Source organism: Aristolochia californica, unplaced genomic scaffold, assembly GCF_029961685.1.
Source record: "Aristolochia californica isolate CCGP_79_NKW_82.1479 unplaced genomic scaffold, dmAriCali1.0.hap1 SCAF_10, whole genome shotgun sequence".
NCBI classification, from domain to species: Eukaryota; Viridiplantae; Streptophyta; class Magnoliopsida; order Piperales; family Aristolochiaceae; genus Aristolochia; species Aristolochia californica.
The window spans coordinates 1,886,152-1,906,438 of NW_027181771.1; the positions used below are offsets into that span (position 1 = coordinate 1,886,152).

The 20,287-nt window shown below is 38.7% G+C and overlaps 4 protein-coding genes across 8 annotated transcripts; 2 read left to right on the forward strand and 2 right to left on the reverse strand.

The window, feature by feature from the left end:
- Positions 1–1,870: 1,870 nt before the first annotated feature.
- LOC137942372 (premnaspirodiene oxygenase-like) lies at positions 1,871–3,678 on the forward strand. The gene is made up of 2 exons (XM_068787995.1): positions 1,871–2,837; positions 2,912–3,678. Exons 1-2 carry the CDS (start codon positions 1,950–1,952, stop codon positions 3,512–3,514), a joined length of 1,491 nt encoding a protein of 496 aa, XP_068644096.1. The 5' UTR covers positions 1,871–1,949; the 3' UTR covers positions 3,515–3,678.
- A 4,253-nt stretch (positions 3,679–7,931) lies between these two features.
- Positions 7,932–9,559, forward strand: LOC137939280 (desmethyl-deoxy-podophyllotoxin synthase-like). Its single transcript, XM_068784550.1, has 2 exons — positions 7,932–8,849; positions 8,951–9,559. Exons 1-2 carry the CDS (start codon positions 7,932–7,934, stop codon positions 9,557–9,559), a joined length of 1,527 nt encoding a protein of 508 aa, XP_068640651.1.
- Positions 9,560–10,299: 740 nt separating this feature from the next.
- On the reverse strand, positions 10,300–13,922 carry LOC137966723 (uncharacterized). 5 transcript variants are annotated; one of them, XM_068813426.1, is made up of 4 exons: positions 13,745–13,913; positions 12,227–13,022; positions 10,634–10,778; positions 10,300–10,523 (listed from the first exon to the last, which is right to left on the reverse strand). In XM_068813426.1, the coding sequence occupies exons 2-4, from the start codon at positions 12,753–12,755 to the stop codon at positions 10,424–10,426; spliced, it is 774 nt and encodes a 257-aa protein (XP_068669527.1). In that variant the 5' UTR covers positions 12,756–13,022; positions 13,745–13,913; the 3' UTR covers positions 10,300–10,423. The 5 variants fall into 5 exon arrangements, 4 of the variants coding, with proteins under 4 accessions (XP_068669527.1, XP_068669519.1, XP_068669539.1 ...); XM_068813418.1 differs by having other exon boundaries at positions 13,618–13,913; XR_011116241.1 differs by lacking the exon at positions 10,300–10,523 and adding an exon at positions 10,870–10,968 and having other exon boundaries at positions 10,689–10,778; positions 13,618–13,922.
- On the reverse strand, positions 12,954–15,661 carry LOC137939288 (3'-5' exonuclease-like). Its single transcript, XM_068784560.1, has 2 exons — positions 15,080–15,661; positions 12,954–13,022 (listed from the first exon to the last, which is right to left on the reverse strand). Exons 1-2 carry the CDS (start codon positions 15,659–15,661, stop codon positions 12,954–12,956), a joined length of 651 nt encoding a protein of 216 aa, XP_068640661.1.
- Between the last annotated feature and the right edge of the window lie 4,626 nt (positions 15,662–20,287).

The following is a 20,287-nucleotide window of genomic DNA, read 5'->3' on the forward strand; positions in this document are numbered from 1 at the left end:
TGTTGCACAATAGTAGGTGGCCAAGCAAAAAAAACAAAGTGTTGTATCATGGTCAAGTGTAGAAGCTGAATACTGGACCATGACTCATGTAGAAATGTTATGGTTTAAATTTTCTCTTGACTGAATTAAGGTTCTCCACAACTACTCTTATGCAACTTCATTATGATAACCACACTACCATACACATTGAAACCAATCCTATTTATCATGTGTACTAACACACAATGAAATTGATTGCAACTTTGTTCATGAGAAGCTTCATGTCAGGACTATCAGTATGTACTACACTTTCCAAGAATCAGTTCAAAGATATATTTCCTAAAGCAATAGCAACATGCCCACTTTCTAGGTTTTTTTTTATGATTGTGCACCAGCTTGAGAAGGAGTTTTAAAGTGAAAAAGATGTATACATGTTATTTCCTTCACTTGTTTTATTTCCACTACATTGATGTAGCCCTTTTGTTCTCAAGGGCATTATACACCTTTATAAAATGCTCTCTAAGCTACTAATATATGAAGGGTTAGGGTACGACCTCATTCAAGCTCTCCCTTCTCTGTTTTCTCCAATTGCCTTGTATCTTCTTCTCTAACCTCTCACACTCTCTTCAACTCACATCTTGTTCTCTTCTTTCTTCTTTTCTATTGTTCTTCTTCATCTAAACACAAAATAATATGGATTGAGTTCCTAGAATTTAATGTAAGGGATACACAATAAACTTTTTTTTTCCCTATCAAGCTATGTGAGTGAGGATCACATGTTAATGGAGTTGCCTATCTAGTTTGGTCTTGCCCTAGACTGTCACTCAACAATGGAATCATATGATTAACAAACTTCCATTTTTTTTTATGTTTTTGTGCAACATCTTAATCAAGCAAATCGGGGAATATATCTCACGATGCGTTTCTAGATGTTATTGATAGGACAAAATTTTAGGGTTTCATAGTTATCATTTCTTTCATGTTATTTTCTTTGATAAAGACAATAAGGTTTGGCATTTTTTTGTGAAATGCAAAAAATAAAGTCTTATGATAGTAACTCATGTAATGCTACACTTAGAAGCCAAGAGGATAGGATATCTGTATACACAATAGGGTGTTTCAAAGGTGTTTGGTTCCACCTAAACCTAATTTAACGTGGTTGAATTGGTGGTGAAGAAGGGAGAAAGCCTCAGGTACAATGTGAACTAGATACACAAGATATAATTTTGTTAGAAATGGAGAGAGAGCTTCCCCTAGGTTCTTTCCTCCTTTTGATCAACTGAAGAGCCATATTCAATTGGCAACTTGCCAATTAGTCTCTTGTACATTTCTCCATTACCAACTTTCTCATATGACAAAAAATCATGGACGAGAGAGAGAGAGAGAGAGAGAGAGAGAGAGAGAGAGAGAGAGAGAGAGAGAGAGAGAGAGAGAGAGAGAGAGAGAGAGAGAGAGAGAGAGAGAGAGAGAGAGAGAGAGAGAGAGAGTTTATTCACCCCACCCCACATGAATTAATCCCATTTATGAGACTATCATAGTTTCTCAACTCATGGACGAGAGAGAGAGAGAGAGAGAGTTTATTCACCCCACCCCACATGAATTAATCCCATTTATGAGACTATCATAGTTTCTCAACTCATGGACGAGAGAGAGAGAGAGAGAGAGAGTTTAATCACCCCACACCACGTGAATGAGTACCATTTATGAGACTATCATAATTTCTCAACTCATGGACGAGAGAGAGAGAGTTTATTCACACTACCTCACATGAATGAGTCCCATTTATGAGACTATCATAGTTTCTCAAGTCATGGACGAGAGAGAGAGAGAGAGAGTTTATTCAACCTACCCCACGTGAATTAGTCCCATTTGTGAGACTATCATAGTTTCTCGTCTCATTGAAGAGAGAGAGAGAGAGAGAGAGTTTAAATCTCAGACCTCTGTCACTCGTTCGATGCAAGCCTGCAACCATGGAACTCCATCTTCCATCCATCCTTCTCCTTGTGAGCTGCATCCTCTTCCTCTTCGTGCGGAAAGCCAAGAGACCAGCAGCAGGTAGCAAACTACCTCCAGGACCCAGAAAACTACCCATAATCGGCAACATCCATAATGTGGTAGGTTCACTCCCACAAAAAGTCCTCAGAGACCTGGCACAGAAATATGGACCGCTCATGCATCTGCGCCTGGGCCAGCTCTCTGTCGTCGTTGTCTCCTCACCGGACATTGCCAAAGAAATGTTGAAGACCCACGATCTCAACTTTTCCCAGCGGCCGGACATGATCTGTACAAAGATCATAAGCTACGGATATGCAGATTTGGTGTTTGCTCCGTACGGAGATTTATGGAGGCAGCTTAGGAAGATTTGCATTCTGGAGATCCTCAGCGCCAAAAGGGTTCAAAGTTTCGACAAGATCAGAGAAGAAGAGACCACAAATCTCGTTCAGTTCATCTCCTCGATTGCTGGATCACCTATCAATCTCTCCAAGAAGCTTTTCATTTTGAGCATCGACATAATTGCACGCTGTATCTTTGGTGACAGATGCGATGACCAGGACGGTTTCAAGATGACCTTGGAAGAAAACATCAAGTTTCTGGGAGTCTTCAATGTCGCCGACTTATTCCCATCTTCGAGATGGATTTGTGTGCTGAGTAGAACAGAGTCAAAGTTTCAGAAAACTCATCGGAAGCTCGATAAAATCGTAAGCAATATCATCGAGGCACACCAGGAGAAGATGAGGACGAGAAAAGATGAGGGAAGAGATCAAGTGGAATATCTGGTGGACGTGCTGCTCAGATTACAAAAACATGGCGATCTCCAGTTTGAACTCACGCTCGACAACATCAAGGGAGTCATTTTTGTGAGTTGCTTCATCTTAAAACATTGTACACAGCATCAACAAACTCATTAATTTTCTTAATCTTTTGCTTCCAGGATATGTTTGCAGCAGGGACTGAAACCTCATCTACCACCATGATCTGGGCGATGTCGCATCTCATGAAAAATCCCAGGGTGATGCAGAAAGCACAGCAGGAGGTAAGGAGTATTCTGCGAGGAAAGGACACGATCACAGAGGACGACATCACCCAAATGAACTACTTAAAATTAGTGATCAGGGAAACTCTGAGGCTGTGCCCTCCGCTTCCATTTCTCGTACCCAGAGAATCAATAGATGATTGCCAGATCTGTGGCTACGAAATACCCAAGAAATCTAGAGTTCTTGTGAACATCTGGGCAATTGGGAGGGACCCCAAATACTGGAAAAATCCAAATGATTTTGAGCCTGAGAGGTTCTTGGGCAGCTCTATGGATTTCAGAGGCCAAAATTTTGAACTCATTCCATTTGGAGCAGGAAGAAGGGGGTGCCCAGGGATGCTGTTTGGTTTAGTAACGATTGAAAGGGCACTTGCAAGTCTTCTCTATCATTTTGACTGGAAGTTGCCCGATGGCACTAAGGATCTGGACATGAGTGAGGCTTCTGGAATCACAATGGCCAAAAAGTCCAATCTCCGTGTGATTGCTACTCCATGTAAATGAAGGAACATGTAAACGAAGGAACAAAATAAGTGTCGAGGATATGGCTCATATTAAATAAGGTTGGGGGTATTAATGTATAAAGGTATTTGTGTCTTTTCAACATAAATACAGTAGGATTATGTAACCTGTTTATTATAGCTCCGATCGACGAAGGCTCAGCCTGAACCACCCTAAATTTGTTTGTTCGTTCTCATTTCTTCAGTTATTCATCGATAAGATAATCGGTATCAGAGCTTCAGGACCACAAAACAGAGAGAAATTGTTTTTTTCCGGTCAACGACGACGCAGAGAAGCTTTCCGGTCGCCGAAGACGAAGCCGTCGACATCGAGGTCTGCGTTTTCCGGCGAGTTCGCAGAGAAGTTTTCAGCCACGTGTGAGAAATCGTCGAAGAAGGGTCTCTGCCGGCTATGCGTCGCCGAAGAGGGAAGCGCCGTCCAAAAGCTGGTCTCTGCCGGCGACACGTCGTCGAAGTCGAAGTCAATCTCTCGGTTTTCCCGGCTTCATCCCGACGCCGTGAGATTTCGTCCAAGGAGGGAGAACGTCGCGCGGGACGAACAAAAGAAAAACAAATTTTTTTTTTTCGGAGAAGAGGAGAAGAAGTCGTCGCCGGTTTCGCCCCACCGAGCGCCGCCCCCGAGCTCTCTCCCTTTGCCGTCGCCGATTCCGCGCCACCGCGCTTCGCCCCGAGCTGCCGTCGCCGTAGCCGCAGAATGTTGACGACGAAGAATTTGTTACAGTCTCCTAACTATATTCCGTTGCCATCGCCGGTTCCGCGCCACCGCGCGCAGCCCCAAGCCGCCGTCGCCGCAGACGGTTGTTCTTCATCCCGCGCTGTTTAAACAACGACGCGGGGACGAAGACGACGGCCGGGTCGTCACTTAATGCGGTCCGTTCAACCCGGCCCGGTTTTCGTTCAACCCGGTCTGGGTCGATAGGTCTGGTTTTGTGGCCCGTGACAGCTAAATTGACGACCGATTTAAGTGATTTTGGAGGCGTTGGATTCATCTCGTCGAGATGAATCGTAGATATCCCAAGTTAGGCTATGATGTCTGGGCTTTCTTCTGCCAAATTTGATATGACAAAATTCGATGGAATAGGGATTATGGCAGAGGAGGGTGAAAGCCTTGTTAGTGTAGCAAGGCATGTTGAAGGCGTTGAACGGAAAACAATCGACAAGAATGGATTACATGGATTGGAAAGAAATAAAAGCGAAGGTTGTGGCTACTATTAGGCTTTGTCTGGTTGATGACGTGATGTATCACGTCATGGACGAGGAATCATCGACGACAGTTTGGTTGAAACTGGAAAGTTAGTATATGTCCAAGTCGTTGACGAACAAAAACTATCTTAAGTAGAAACTGTATGGTCTTAAGATGACAGAGGGCTCGGATCCGAGCCAGCATATCAACGTTTTCAATCAGTTCATTAGTGATTTGAGGCGGGTTGATGTGAAATTCAAAGACAAAGACAAGGCGTTAATGTTGCTGAATTCCCTATCGAATTTTCCTACGTATAAAAATTTGGTTACAACTCTGATGCGGGGAAAAGAAACTCTTGAATTGGAGGAAATCACACGTGCTCTATTAGGCTTCCATCACAGTAAGAAAACCAGTGATGAGACTTCACAAGGTGAAAGATTTGTGTGAAGGGTAACCAGGAACGTAGAAAAAACAAATCTCGGAGTGGATCGATTAACAACAAATCTTAATCTAAATCCAAGAAGAGGATAGATATCACGTGTTTTAAGTGCAGGAAAAAGGGGCACATAAAACGGGATTGTCTAGAGAAAAAAAAAAGGGAACCTAGAGAACAGAGAGGGTCCATCAAAGTCTACGAATGTAGTGGAAGAAGAAGACTCAAAAAGTGGTGATGGGAATATGCTTTCTGTCTCATCCAGTTCAAATCATCTCAGAGATTATTGGATTCTGGATTTGGCATGCCCTTATCACATGACGCCAAATAAATATCGGTTTCATACCTACATGTTAGTAAACTCTGGTTTTGTTCTGATGGGTAATGATGCTTCATGCAAAATTATTGGAATAGGGAGTATACGAATTAAAATGTTTGATGGTGTTATTAGAATGTTGTGTGATGTTAAACACATACCTGATGTAAGAAAGAATCTGATTTCATTGGGCACTTTAGACTGTAATGGATATAGTTACAAGTTTGCAAGTGGAATAATGAAAGTTAGTAAAGGTGTCTTAACAGTGATGAAGGGGTAGAGAATATCTGATAATATCTGTACACTACAAGGTACCACAATTGTAGGTGGACTTACAACTGTAGAATCTGAGTCAGACTGTACAGTCTTGTGGCATATGCATTTAGGTCATATGGGCGTGCGTGGGATGATGAAGCTGTTATGGTCTTGTTAAGTACCTATGCCTTCCGCTTCTAACAGGCCGGTCTTTTTGGTAGTATTGGCTAGGTGCTTAACAGGAGCTTCATAAGAGAAATCTATTGAAGGGTATCAAAACATGCAAACTTGATTTCTGCAAGTTTTGTGTCCTTGGGAAACAGAATAAGGTGCAATTCAAGGCAGCCACACACAAGACGAAGGGGATTCTAAACTATGTTCACTCAGATGTTTGGGGGCCAGTAAGAGTAGCATCCCGAGGAGGACACATGTATTTCGTGACCTTTATTGATGACTACTCACGAATAGTTTGGGTGTACTTCATGCAGTACAAGTCAAAAATGTTTGTCAATTTTAAGTTGTGGAAAGTTGAAGTAGAGAACCAGACATGGAAGAAGATTAAATGTCTCCGATTAGACAATGGTACTGAGTACATAGACTCAAAGTTCAAAGAGTTGTGTGAGCAGCATGGAATTAAGAGACACTTTACAGTACACAAGACACCACAACAAAACGGTGTGGCGGAAAGGATGAACAAAACTATAGCTGAAAAAGCTCGATGTCTCAAGTTGAATGCAGGGTTTGCAAAGAACTTTTGGGCAGAATGAGTGAATATGGCATGTTTCTTGATTAATAGATCACCTAGAGCATCACTAGATGGGAAAGTATCGAAGGAGGTGTGGACAAGCAATGAGGTAGACTACACTGGCTTGAGAGTGTTTGGTTGTCCAGCCTATGTATATGTTTCTAGTGAGGAGAGGTCGAAGTTTGATGTGAAGTCTAGACAATGTATCTTTCTGGGCTATCAGAAAGAGGTGAAAGGCTTCAAGCTCTAGAATTTGAAGGCAAACAAGACGATGATTAATCAATATGTGGTTTTTGATAAAAAAAGCCATATTGCAGCGTACTCAGGAAGAAGAGAAACAAGTACCAAAAAATTGCAGCACCAATGACCATGTAGTGCAAGTGGAGCTAAAGAACCATGGTAGGGAAAAGGATACTCAGCATGCAGAAAGTTTTAGCTTAGGTGATTAGCAGCATCACCGTTTAGCCACAGATAGACCCCAAATGCACTATCAAGGCACCTACTAGGTATGGTTTTGAAGATTTGGTTTTTTATGCGCTTAGTACTAGTAGCGGGGATCCTACTATTTTTCAGGAGGCAGTACAAAGCTAGGAGAAAAGTAGATGGATGGGTTCTATGGCGGAGGAGTTGGAGTCTCTGCATAAAACCAGATATGGGAGTTAGTGGAACTTCAACTCCTTTTTTTTTTTGTTTTAGAACTCAGGGTTTGACTCCTTTTTCAAAAAATATCAAAATTCTCTTTCTTTTGTGCAAAAATTTTCACTCGTAAGCTAATGTTAAATGGTTGAGTTTGTTATCATCAAAATTCAGGTACTTAGAGGTATCTTGAGCCTCAATTTCAACAATGGTTTGTGGTGGAAATGAACCACATTAGAAGCTTTGGTTTTTAACATTATGTGAGTTTCTTCAATATTTGAAACTATTTTAGCAAGCTTTTGAGATTCTTTTGCATCTTACTTTACCAAATATTATTAGAAAAAGAGAGCATATTTGGGGGATTAATTAGTAACTTTGGTTTAGTTACAATAAACAAACTAGCTAGTGTGGTTAATGTGTTTGCCCACACCACATAGTGCCTAGAACCCGAACCATGTACATACCCGATATGATGGCATTGGGTCCATACAAAAGCTTTGTTCGTCTATCAGACATGTTGGTTAGGATCTAAGGCACAACTTTGGTCTGGGGTCGAAACAATGGACCCAAACCTATTTGCCTATCTACATTCATTTAGTTTGGTTTTTTTGCATTTTTCTAACCCAAAAGGTCTAGTTTGGTTCAACAACAAGTCAACCCCAACTGAACCATTTTCACGTTAAATGATTTGGAAAGATTCTTGTGTAAAGCGACATAAAGGATAATCAATCGTTACATTAATTGATTCATACCCTTCTCAGCATTTATATTAAGTAGACAGTGATAAAAAACCCTATACAAATGCTCTTCAACTGTTCTTCTTCTCCAAAGCATGGAAGTCCATCTTCCATCCTACTTGGCTCTTCTCTTCTGCTTCATTTCCTTCTTGTTCTTCCTCCTGAACAAATCCAGAAGATCAAAAGGACAAAACCCAGATCAAAGATTGCCACCAGGGCCATGGAAGCTACCTATTATAGGGAACATTCACCAGCTGGGATCACAACTACATAAGGTTCTGTTCAGCTTGTCTCAGAGATATGGACCTCTCATGCATCTTCAGCTCGGCCAAATATCTCTTCTTGTAGTGTCTTCTCCAGAGGTAGCCAAAGAAATCATGAAAACCCATGATCTCATCTTCTCACAGAGGCCCCATGTTCTTGGCTCCTCAATCTTAACCTACGGAAACAGAGATGTTATAAATGCTCCCTATGGAGAGTACTGGAGACAACTGCGAAAAATATGCATTGTTGAGCTCCTCAGTGCAAAAAGGGTCCAATCTTTTAGCAGGGTGAGGGAGGAGGAAGTATCAAGTCTGATTCAATCCATTTCCATATTGGCTGGCTCACCGATCAATCTCTCAAAGATGATCTTCATGTTGACGAATGATATTGCAGCTAGGACGGTTTTTGGCGATAGATGCAGTGAACAAGAGCTGTTCAAGAAGGCCATGGATGAAGCAATTAAGTTAGTTGGCGGTTTTGATGTTGCTGATCTGTTTCATTCGTCAAAATTGATTCGCGTTATCAGCAGATCTGAGCAAAAATTCATGAAGATTCATCAGAGGCTTGATAGAGTTGTTAGTAGCATTATTGAAGCACATGAAGAGATCAAAAGCAGGAAGAGTAAGAGACGCGAGGAAGAAGAAGAAGAAGAAGATACTGAAGACTTAGTTGATGTTCTTCTAAGACTTCAAAAACATGGCGACCGTGAGTTTGATCTTTCATACACCAACATAAAGGCAGTCATTTTTGTGAGTATATATAGATGTTACCCACTTCCATTATCCACAAATCGCCATTGAATGCCCATTGAATGTATAAATCATAATCCACACTTTTCGTTCGGTTTCAGGACATGTTTGCAGCAGGAACTGAGACTTCTTCAACCACCATGGAATGGGCCATGTCACAACTGATAAGAAAACCTAGAGTGATGAAGAAAGCACAGGCGGAGGTGAGGAGTGTTATGAAAGGGAAGATGAATATCACAGAGAATGACATAAAAGAGATGAGTTACTTGAAGTTAGTAATCAAGGAGACGTTCAGGTTCTGCCCTCCTGTTCCTCTGCTGCTGCCAAGAGAATCCATTGAGGACTGCCGGATAAATGGCTATCAAATACCCAAGAAAACTAGGGTTCTTGTGAACTGCTGGGCTATTGGGAGGGACCCCAACTACTGGGAAAATCCAGAAGATTTTGAGCCCGAGAGGTTTCTGGGCAGTTCAGTTGATTTCAGAGGGCAGAATTTTGAGTTCATTCCATTTGGAGCGGGAAGGAGAGGGTGCCCTGGTATCTCGTTTGGACTGGCTATCATTGAGCTCACCCTTGCAAACCTTCTGTACCACTTTGATTGGCAACTCCCTGGTGGGATGAGGAATGAGGATCTGGACATGAATGAGGCCTTTGGCATAACCATGGCTAGAAAGAATAGCCTGATCGTCGTCCCAGTTCCGCGTTCTTGATTGCAGTATTGGGAAGATTGAAGATCTGAGTCGGTTCGGTATTTTCTTCTTTGTTGTTTACTTTTCTAAATGGTAATTTCGAAGAATGGATGAATAAGTTACTACAATGGATATTTTTTGCTATGGAATTTAATTGCAGCTTGGTGTGCATGTGGTCTGGCGTCGTAACAGGCCGACCATAAGATCTCACGATCTCATCAAAACCAGACCATAGAAAAAGCAGAGAAAAGAAAGCTCCATTAATGGCATGAAAGGGCCTTTCAGCTGCTAAAATTAAGATACACCCCACCACGATTCCCAGAAGCTGATTGTGGAGACCGGAGAAGAACACCCTTTTACAGACAAGAGCAGATTGGTCAATGAAGAAGACGCAAATGTAGTCTCTTGTCTCTTATTCTTCTGTCGTCCCGAACATCACACTGAGAATCAAAACGAGTGATAGAGCTGGATCCTTCAAATCAACCTCAATATCAGAATTCAGATCCTTTTGTCCTGTTCCTGCACATTATCCCTGGCCATTGTTACTCGTTCCCATCTTTCACATGCGTTTGTATCTTCTCAAATACATTTTCTCTTTTTGTTCACTATCATCCAACAGTGGCTGTGCTTAAAAATCTCAGGCAACCATGCAATTGAAATTAAAAATGGAACGTAAAGAAATAGCGACCAAAAACGAGAGGATGGAAACATCATGAAAGTGATGGAAGGCCAATCTATTTGTTAAATCATTGAACACCCTGTGGAAGAAATGTAGAATGTAGGCCTCTGATCATATATACATATATACCGAGAGTTTGATACAAGGAGCTGTTACAAACATCAGTGTACAAAGGGAGAGAATGAATTCAGTTCAAGAATGACTACTCAGAAGATGGTACGTTTTTTGTTTTTATTTGTGAGTCGTAGAAGTCGCCTCGATGTTCTAGACCGTTCTTCGTCGGACCCAGTTACCTGCTCTACGATGCTGCAATCATATTGAAGAGATACATTACAGCACTTGGGATGAATTCAATATTGAAGTGAACAAGCTAAACTAGATTTTCTGTTCTCAAATCCAGTAAAGCAATATCTTACTTGGGTGATTCAGAACCAGGAGAAACCATGCTTCTCGCAGACATATTTCTGTAATACTGTACTGAAATTAATCCTCCCCCTGACGCAACTGCAGACTCGGGAGATCCATGAGAATTTATATCTACCCTACTCCTGGAGAATGCTCCTGCAGAAGCCAATGCTCAAGATCATAATGTTGGCACGATTAAATTATAGAATAAAAACCTTCGGAGAAAAAAAGAAAGAAAAGAACTGACAGTTCAATACAAAATTGAAGTGAAAACCAAAGGTGAGAACAGAACGCAACCGGGTTTGCCGATACGTTCAGGACACTTTAACATTCATCGATGCACATACTGCAAAAATTTGCCAATACAGTTCATAAGAAGTAATCCAATAGTGTCTATAAATGTAGTGAAAGCGTTATCAGTGGTATACCTCACGGTTCAATAGCATGTTGTGTAGCTACAACAGGATTCAGAGAAGGAAATTTGAGGAAACCATCACCATAACCCAATCATCTCTAAAAGCTTCCCCTCTTTTAGTTGAAGTAAGCTACATGAATCATTCTCCATTCTACACTATGGAAACTTTAAAAAGTAGAAAATACAACTATTTGTTGGATAAATAGCTAAAATTTATTTTTTCCTGCTTCTGCACTGATGGCATCAGAATCAGATAAGCATCACCAGAACTGGTTACACATCTAACATCTCAAATTTTGAAAATAATGTATGTCCTTTACTTCGAACATACAAGACGTAATCAAGTTTGCTGGCCAAGTCAGTAGCCATAAACCTTACCTACCCATCAAATAGATGTCACAGAAATCGGGAAAGAACTTGCAGAACTGATAATAATAAGTTCTTGGGCATGATTGAGTTCATATGCCCATGAATGAATATTAGCATGGCTACCTCATGTAAGCACCAATATCGGAGGCTCCATAAAATTTACATAAATCTCTTGGGGCATAAGGCATTTCCAATTATTGAACTAAGACCTTTTCCAAGAATAGCACCAGCCACCTTTAAGCTGTGGTTAATGGTAAAAAATTTCATGAAGACTAAGAAAGAAAATTTGAAAATGATACACAACCCTAGCTTATCTACTCCCTTTTCAAACCAAGTTGGCATTATTTTGATTCTTAACCTGGTGCAGGAAGAGGGGAATCAAAACTTTTCTAGTCAGGTATAGCAACAGCCTAAGTCACAATCCATGTTTAATATATGTTCTCTACCACAAGGGAATCAAAATAACACTGCCAACAGAAGTGAATCACCATCTCTTCAACAGCTAGATATTCCAGGTTCCCAACAAAGTAGCAGGATGACTCCTGATCTTATGAACCTTGCGTCAAGCGTTTGATCAGAATGACCAAGTAATGAGCTATTCCAGGTTGAGTCATCTCAGGAGCAAATCAGGCATCATAATAAAGCTAAAAACAGAGATCTGGAAGTTTGACATTTAGATCAGAAAACATTTCAAAGAATAAAACATGCAAATGTCAAACCGTTAACCAAAAAAAAAAATGGTTATGGGAAAACATCAAATACCAATCCCTCAAACATCAAAGAACATTAAGAGAAAAATTGTATCCAGAGGGCAGTGTACCTTGTAAGATTATAATCAGGCAGAATAAAACAGTGACAACCATTGCACACATATTACTTCCAGAAGAAGCTGATTTAGCAGCTCTCATCTTCCTCAATGCTTTCATTCTCTCAATCCTAGCTTTCTTCAACATAGCCAACTCAGATATCTCCTTGATTAGTTTGTGATCTGAAGCATCCAAAAGAGGAGGTTTCGGAGGCCGAGGAGGTTTTGCAGCCTTCTTATTACTCTTCCTTTTAGGCTTATCCATGACCGAGTTGTTGGCAATCGAACTCATAGTTGATCCTAATACGTCCACATTAGCACTGGAAAACTCAGCTGAATTTATTAAATGATTGCATACTTTCACCGCATCTTCACCTTGCACTGGTAACTCATCTGAAGTCACAAAGCCATTCCAAACCCTACCAGGCACTTGTCTTGCTTGTCTATCACTTGAAGGCATCTCTTTGGATCCATCTTCTTCACTAGTAGTTCCCCCATCCTCGAGATCAACCAAAGGCTCTCTATCTATAAGAGAGTTATCCATAACAAATTCTGTTTTTCTTTCATAAAATCAGATATTCACAAAGAAAATTCAAGCCTTTCTAGCAAAACCACGCCCTCTAACAGGTAAGGACTAGCAAAGACCAAACGACTAAACTGCAAATCCCTCTCCTCCCTGACAAAGTATCTTCTCTCTATCCTCTACTCGTGTCTTTTTCTTCTGATCAACAACCACTCGGAGCTAATCGAAGATCTCAAGAATGGAATCAACCATCTGCTCCATATCTTTGCATCTAGAAATCCCAGAAACCTGCATGTATGGCAAAGATTGAAAATCAGAGGCCAAACTAGCATTGCAGATTAATCATTCAAAATAACAAGCTCAACAAAGAGCAAAAGAGGATATTTCCATTTTCAAAATCTCAACAAAATAAACCAAAAAAGGAACTGCAAAGGAGACTAAAATAAACTTCAATAAAAATAATCGGATACGCCTCCAAGAACCGCTTCGAAGCAACGATCCCAGAAGAACAAAGAGAAATCAACAAACGAGCCACAAAATTAAAACGTAATTTCGGCAATCTCTAGCAAGTAAATAGTAGCAACAACACCAATAGTTGCGATAAAACCCATCAAAGCTTACAGCTTTCAAACCTTGAAACATCGAAGGAAATAAATAGAAGTACAATAAAGAAGATACATGTAACCCCGACGCATACAATCCTCCCCCCCCCAAAAAAAAAAAAAAAACACACCTGTTTACAAATAAGGAAACCAAGCAAAGCATCTCAAAGTATAAAGATCATTCTCTAAATCCCCAGATGGAAAACCAAAACGAAATGCAGCAACAACGAAACACCTCAAAAGCAGAGAACCGAAACCGAAAAACAACGAGCCCCTCGTACCCGAGTCCACAGAAAAAGAAAAATCCTAGATCCAACGCCCGCACGCGCATCTACCCGCGTTAACCATTGGTGATTCTACCCGCGTTAACCATTGGTGATGAATGCTCGTCGAGATCTACGAGCTTACAGAAAAAGAGAAACGCGTCCAGAGACCCGGTGCGAACATCGAGGTAAACCCATCAACGCAAAGAAAAACCGCATAGATTTCACAGCTATCGCACCAGCGCGAGAAAGAAGTATTTTTTCCGCCCACCGCTCCCTCCCAACAAAAGAGAAGACTTCTCAAATCTCAATTTCTCAGGGTTTCTGAATTCTTTTCCGTCGGTAGAAAAAGGCAGGCAGAGAGTGAGAGAGAGAGAGATCAAAATTTCAGGAAAGGAAAAAGTAGAGGTTGTGGGGCCAGGGCTAGTATCCGGAAATTAAGGTGGGCCTTCGGGAGCTCCGTCGGTGCGGGGCGTCTGCCGGACGGAGTGGGACCCTTCCTCTTGGTGTAGGCTCCACGGAAAAGCACGAGAATTAACGCTCTTTCTCGCGCAATTTACCGTATCGGTCGGCGGGCTCTCGTCTCGCGGTTCCCAATTTTCTGTCGCTTCGTGACGCGGGCAGAGTCGTAGAGGAGAATCAACTACGCATACGCCACGCGGTGTTCTTCAATTTTCTACCCATTAAATAAGAATTTTAATAAAATTATGTTTTACTTATAGAATATTAATTAAAATAAAATAAATATGACCAAATTTTAATAATTTAACCATTTTAATATTAATATAATTTTAATTAAAATAAATTAATTATATTAATAATTTAATTTTGAAATTAAATAGAATTATGGTTTTAAGGGGCAATTAAGGTTATAAAGAAATAGTTATAAATTATTTATTATATATTTAAAAATAATTAAAATTTTAAAACTCAATATAGCAAGATCAATTATCCTATCCAATTAGGGATGACTAACTCAATTGGTTAGGGCACGTTTTAATAAACTTAAACCACCCATCGATTTTTTGCTATGTGATCGATCGGTATTAATTTTAATTTGTAATTATTATATTAATTTAGAAAAAACTAAAATTTATCTTAATTTATTAATAAAATATATTATTTAATTATTTATTATATTCACTACTGTTAATACTGTATTAAATTAGTAATTTAAAAGTGATATTTTTGTTTAAATATTCTACTTTTATAAATAATAAAAATGATTCACTTTGGTTTAGGGTTTAACACCTTGGTTTGCCTGTAACATCAATGGTGTCAAATAATCGATTCAATAGAAAGCTATGATCGTCCTGTAACAATTGATGGAAACCCAGAAGACGATAACACTACTTTGAACGATGCTGAGAACAAGATTTCAATCTAGAAAACGTTACGGAAAATCATCATCGGGAAGATCTTCTATCAGAGTTTTTCCGATCTGGAAAGAGAGATAAGCATCAATACAGGCATAACCGACCTGCTCATGGCTCAGAGCCCAGTAATCCCATCTGCTCATAGTAATCTCCTTCGGCTTATCCACATCGTACCCAAGCACGAAATTAGTGAGCTTCTTCAGCCCTGCGAACCGGAGCTCTTTCATCTCGTATATGTCCGCCGCCAAAGCGGGAAGCTCGACTGGTTTATTAACTACGAGACCGTAATCACGATCTAGCTTCCTCGCGTCTTCTTTAACTCCAACCCCGACGAAGGAGAAGTTCGGTTTGGCTAGAAACTCGTAGAGAGATTCCGGGATGTTGTCGGCATACAGAAACTGGAAGATAAGGCATCGACGACCCACACAAAGCTGCAGTATTGCGACAGGGTAGGTGACATTAGAGACATAGGAAGCGCGCCACTCGACGTCAAGGCCGACGACGAGAGAGTCGATACGGTGCTGATGGGCATGGTAAACTTCATGAATCCATTTGTCTACGATGGAGCTGCTATTTGTGAGAACAGTGAGAATAGAAGCTTTTTGGAAGGAGACTGTGAAGCGCTGGTACTCATCGGAAGAAACTCGGCGTTCTTTGACAATGGGAGAAGTGGGGGGCGACGGCATCGTGAAGAGCCTGGAGATCGATTGAGCTTTGGAAGAAAAAACCATGCACGTCGGGTGAAGACAATTTTTATCTTAATGGAAGCTGCTCTCCGTCCCGACCGATGTGAAACTATTATTTATATAGCTGGGATTGGAAATCCAAATCTGTTTTGAAAGATCCGGAAGACGAATAGGAGTCTGGTTTCTATCTTAATGAAAGCTGATTTAGAGTTTCCTTCCAACACTATTTCCTTTATTTTAGGGAAGGTTTATCTTCCCCTTTAATCTGTTTTGAAAGATCCCCAAGACGAATAGGAGTCTGGTTTCTATCTTAATGGAAGCTGCTTAGTTTAGTTCCAACACTATTTCCTCTATTTTAGGGAAGATTTCTCTTCCTCTTTCTCCGGCCGACCGAGACCGCCAACAGAAAAAGGCTGAAGACGATAAGACTGTTTTTTAACTTAACAAAAAACTTTTATCCGTCTTCCGTTCCTGTTTCTGAATTACCACGATAACAGAGACGCCAAACATAACGATACAGAGCCTTACAGTGATGTTTTGGGCTTTTTACCAAAATAATAGTTTGAAAAAACTTATTTCTGAAAACAAGGATGACATAACTTATTTGTAAAATTACCGAACTTTAAACGGTCCATTGTACATATGGACTGTCAAAGACGACACGTAAACTTTGACTACTAACACGTCACCACATTAATTCAAAAACTTATTTCTGAAAACAATAATGACATCAACTTATTTGCAAAATTACCGAACTTTAATCGGTCCATTGTACATGTGGACTGTCAAAGACGACACGTAAGCTTTAACTGCTAACATGTCACCACATTAGTGCGATACGATAGATGAACACATCGGCTGACACGTCATTATATTTGACATGTCATCTACCATATCAGTTGCCACGTCATAGCATTAAAAAAATTTGAACAAATTTTAAAAAAATAAAAAAATCAAATACACTTTTTTTTACCTTATATCTAAAATAATAAATTATTAAAAATTTTAATAAACAATTAAAAATTTAACTCTTACTTATTTAACACCATTTAATATCAATTAAAATATTAATTAATTAATTTTTTTTATCTTTACACTTTTATTACTTTATATTTAAAAAATAAAATAAAATAAGTAAAATAATTAGATTTAAAATATTTATAAATAGAAAAAATCTTACTCTTAAGTCTTACCCACATATTATCGATTTAAAATATTTATAAATTAAAAAATATACAAAAAAGTTATTTTCGAGTTTAAAAATATAATTTATTTGTATAATTTTTATCACCTTATTTAAAAAATAATAATATTTACAAATTTAAATTATTTATAAATAGAAAAAATCTACTCTTACCCTTTTATTATGGATTTAAAAAATCTTACTCTTAAGTCTTATCCATATATTATCGATTTAAAATATTTATAAATTTAAAAAATATTCAAAAAATGTTATTTTAGAGTTTAAAAATAAAATTTATTTGTATACTTTTTATCACCTTATTTAAAAAATTACAATATTTAGAAATTTAAAATATTTATAAATAGAAAAAATCTAACTCTTACCCATTTACAATGGATTTAAAATATTTAAAAATAAAAAATATACAAAAAATGTATTTGTATACTTTTTATGACCTTATTTACAAATTAATAAATTATTAAAAAATAAATTACTTAATTAAAAATATTAAAACACATTTTATTATCAATTTAAAATATTTATTAAATAAAAAAATAAATGTATCGATAAATTTGTAGGTTTAAAGCCCTCGATGGAAGCATTGAAGCAAAAAATGTTAAATTATGGTCAAGGCACAAAGGAAAGTAAATGTTGTACAATGATGTCAAAGAGATCGTTAATGGGAGCCATGACGTCCTAACATATTTGACATGGGTTCAAAAGATTGAAATTACATTTCTTGAACCAAGTTATAGCACACCCAGTTTTTCTAACAACCTTCAGAGGACGAACCAAATAGATTCAAACTGTAAAGCAAACCCAACATAGAGGACAAACCTCATTTATTTAGCAAGATAAAATTATGCATTCAACAAGTTTAAAAGTTGTCTCAAGTCTCAACAACCAAAGGTATACCTAACCCATTCATCATCATCCTTCTGTCAAGTAGTTTCATCAATAAGAGAAAAATTAAAATCTCCCTGTGATTCTCATCTGATAGCATTACATGACTCCGTGCATAATCTACAAATCTATTCTGGTCTGTCTCCAAGTCTATCCACCCATTACCAATTTGCACACAGTTTCCAATCTTTTTTTCTTAATTTGAAAGCTCTAAATATGATCAATAGAAAGTCGTATATTAATAAATAATTTTACATCAAAATGTCAAAGAATATTAAAATTCTCATTCCACTCTTTTGTCTGATTATAACAAAAGACCTTGCCTGAAATTTCTTCATTTAGATAAACGTATCGGTCTTGGTTGGAACAACTCTTTCTTCTCTGTTATGAAAAAGGAAAAGCACATTGGGGCATGAAAGTGAGGGACCATGAAACTAGCGCGACTTCCATTACAAAAAAGTTAAAGAGGGAGAGAGAGTACTCACCTTTTACAGTGTTATCGCAATGAAACTCATCGGCTCTAGTTCTGATGTTTAGCCATTTTCTCAAGACAGTTTTCGTCCATAATGACTAAAAAGGATCAAATTTAAAGAGGGGTTCAAAAACCCCACTTCACGCCCTTGTGTATTAAACCTATATAGATAATAGTTTGTACTTAAAAATAAGTCATATAAATTTAACAATTCATATCATAAATATACGAACATAAATGCTTACTCCTGTGTATGTGGTAATTATTGTTCTTGGGGACAGAATGTTTCACCAATAAAGTTTCGATTCCTCGTACTTTCCCTTCCATGGGCTCTTTATCTTAGGACCTTTTCTAAGAAAATCTCAACCATAGATCGATTACTTGAAGCCATCTCAAATAATTCAATCAAATCATTATCATTTTCCACCTTTGAGATAACAAAAACCCCGTAAAAAAATGGAATTTTGGCCTTAATAAACATTTGACGAGTGTCACCATCCCACCCCGTGAATCTGTACATTATTACTAAGAACTCGCTAAACTTAGTCAAAACTGCAATCTTTTTCATTTGTGATTGACCTCCATCATTACTATGAAAATATCCAGACTTCTCCTTCAATTTTCCATTGTATTGACGGAAGAACCCAACAACTGACGCCATATTATCTATAACAACTACATACATTAGTAAGAGTTCATTTATGCACAAAATGATCTAAGTTTTAATTTTTATGATTAGTCCTAACAATGCAAAAAAACACCTACGTCCAAATTCACCGAACACCCCTGGTAAAGCCCCATATGACTTCGCAATCACAACGAACCGTACCTCGTCAGTGATATGGGTCGGGTTTTGTTGGCTAATGGACACCTGTGCAGGTGACTCAGCCTAGTTTGAACTGGACTCAACCCAATTGTCATTACCCAACCTACTCTTAATCAAAATTTGTACCCATCCTAGTAACTAGGGCAAACATAAGAAAACATAAAAAATAAAAAAAAATAAAAAAAACCATGTGGTAGATATTTATGACACCCAAAGCTCCTCACCACATGGAATGATCATTTCATCACACTTCAAATTTATTTAACAACAACTAGCAACTAAAAATCATGCAAATCTTATCTCAATAGAGTAAAATGCAACTTTATAAATCAGAAAATTAAACGAAATTAACTAAAATTAAACTAGCAACTTCAGAAAATACAACATTCAATGGCATAGGAATCCATAACTAAAATATAGCAAATTATACAGAAAATCCATAAACTAAAATTAAACTTTACAATAATTTTAATTTATCTGCAATTGATAGAAATTTCATTAACATAAAATCAGAAATTAAAAATTAAATAAAAAAATACAGTAATTAAACACCTAAATTCAAATCAACATTATAATTAAACACAATAATTAGATTCAATTTACAAACGCCCTAAAAAATCACCCTGCTAAATCGGCTTCTAAAATTCAAATTCGGGTTTGGAGGGTGAGTAGGGCTTCTGTTTTGAGAGAAGGGGCGGCGAGAGAGTGAAATAATAAGGTATTAAGAGAGGGGGCGCTGAGAGGAAATTATAGGGTTCGGTTTTGAGAGAAGGGGCGACGAAGAGATGAAATGATAGTTTTCGGTTTTGAGAAAGGGGGTGACGAAGAGATGAAACGATAGTTTTTGGTTTTGAGAAAGGGGCGGCAAAAGGATGAATAGAGGGGAACAGAGAAGAAGAATGAGAGATGAGGTTGAGACATGTCTGGGGTGAGGCGAAGAGAGAGGGATTGATAGGGGTCGTCGAGGCCGAGCAACGGCAGCAGGGAAGCGGCTGAGGCCGAGCAGCGGCAGCAAGGGAGCGGCGAGAGGAGAAGGGCCGAGACGAGAGGCGAGGAGAAAGATCGAGGAAGAGATTAGAATGAAAAACATTAGTGAGGCTGACATGGAGGGCGCTTATGTGGCCCTAGATGACAGGGTAAAAAGACGGCAATATATAATGATGCGGCAGATTACGTAGCCGCTGATGTGTTGGGTGGCAGCTTATGTTTTAATCTACTCACATTACGATGATGTGGCAACAC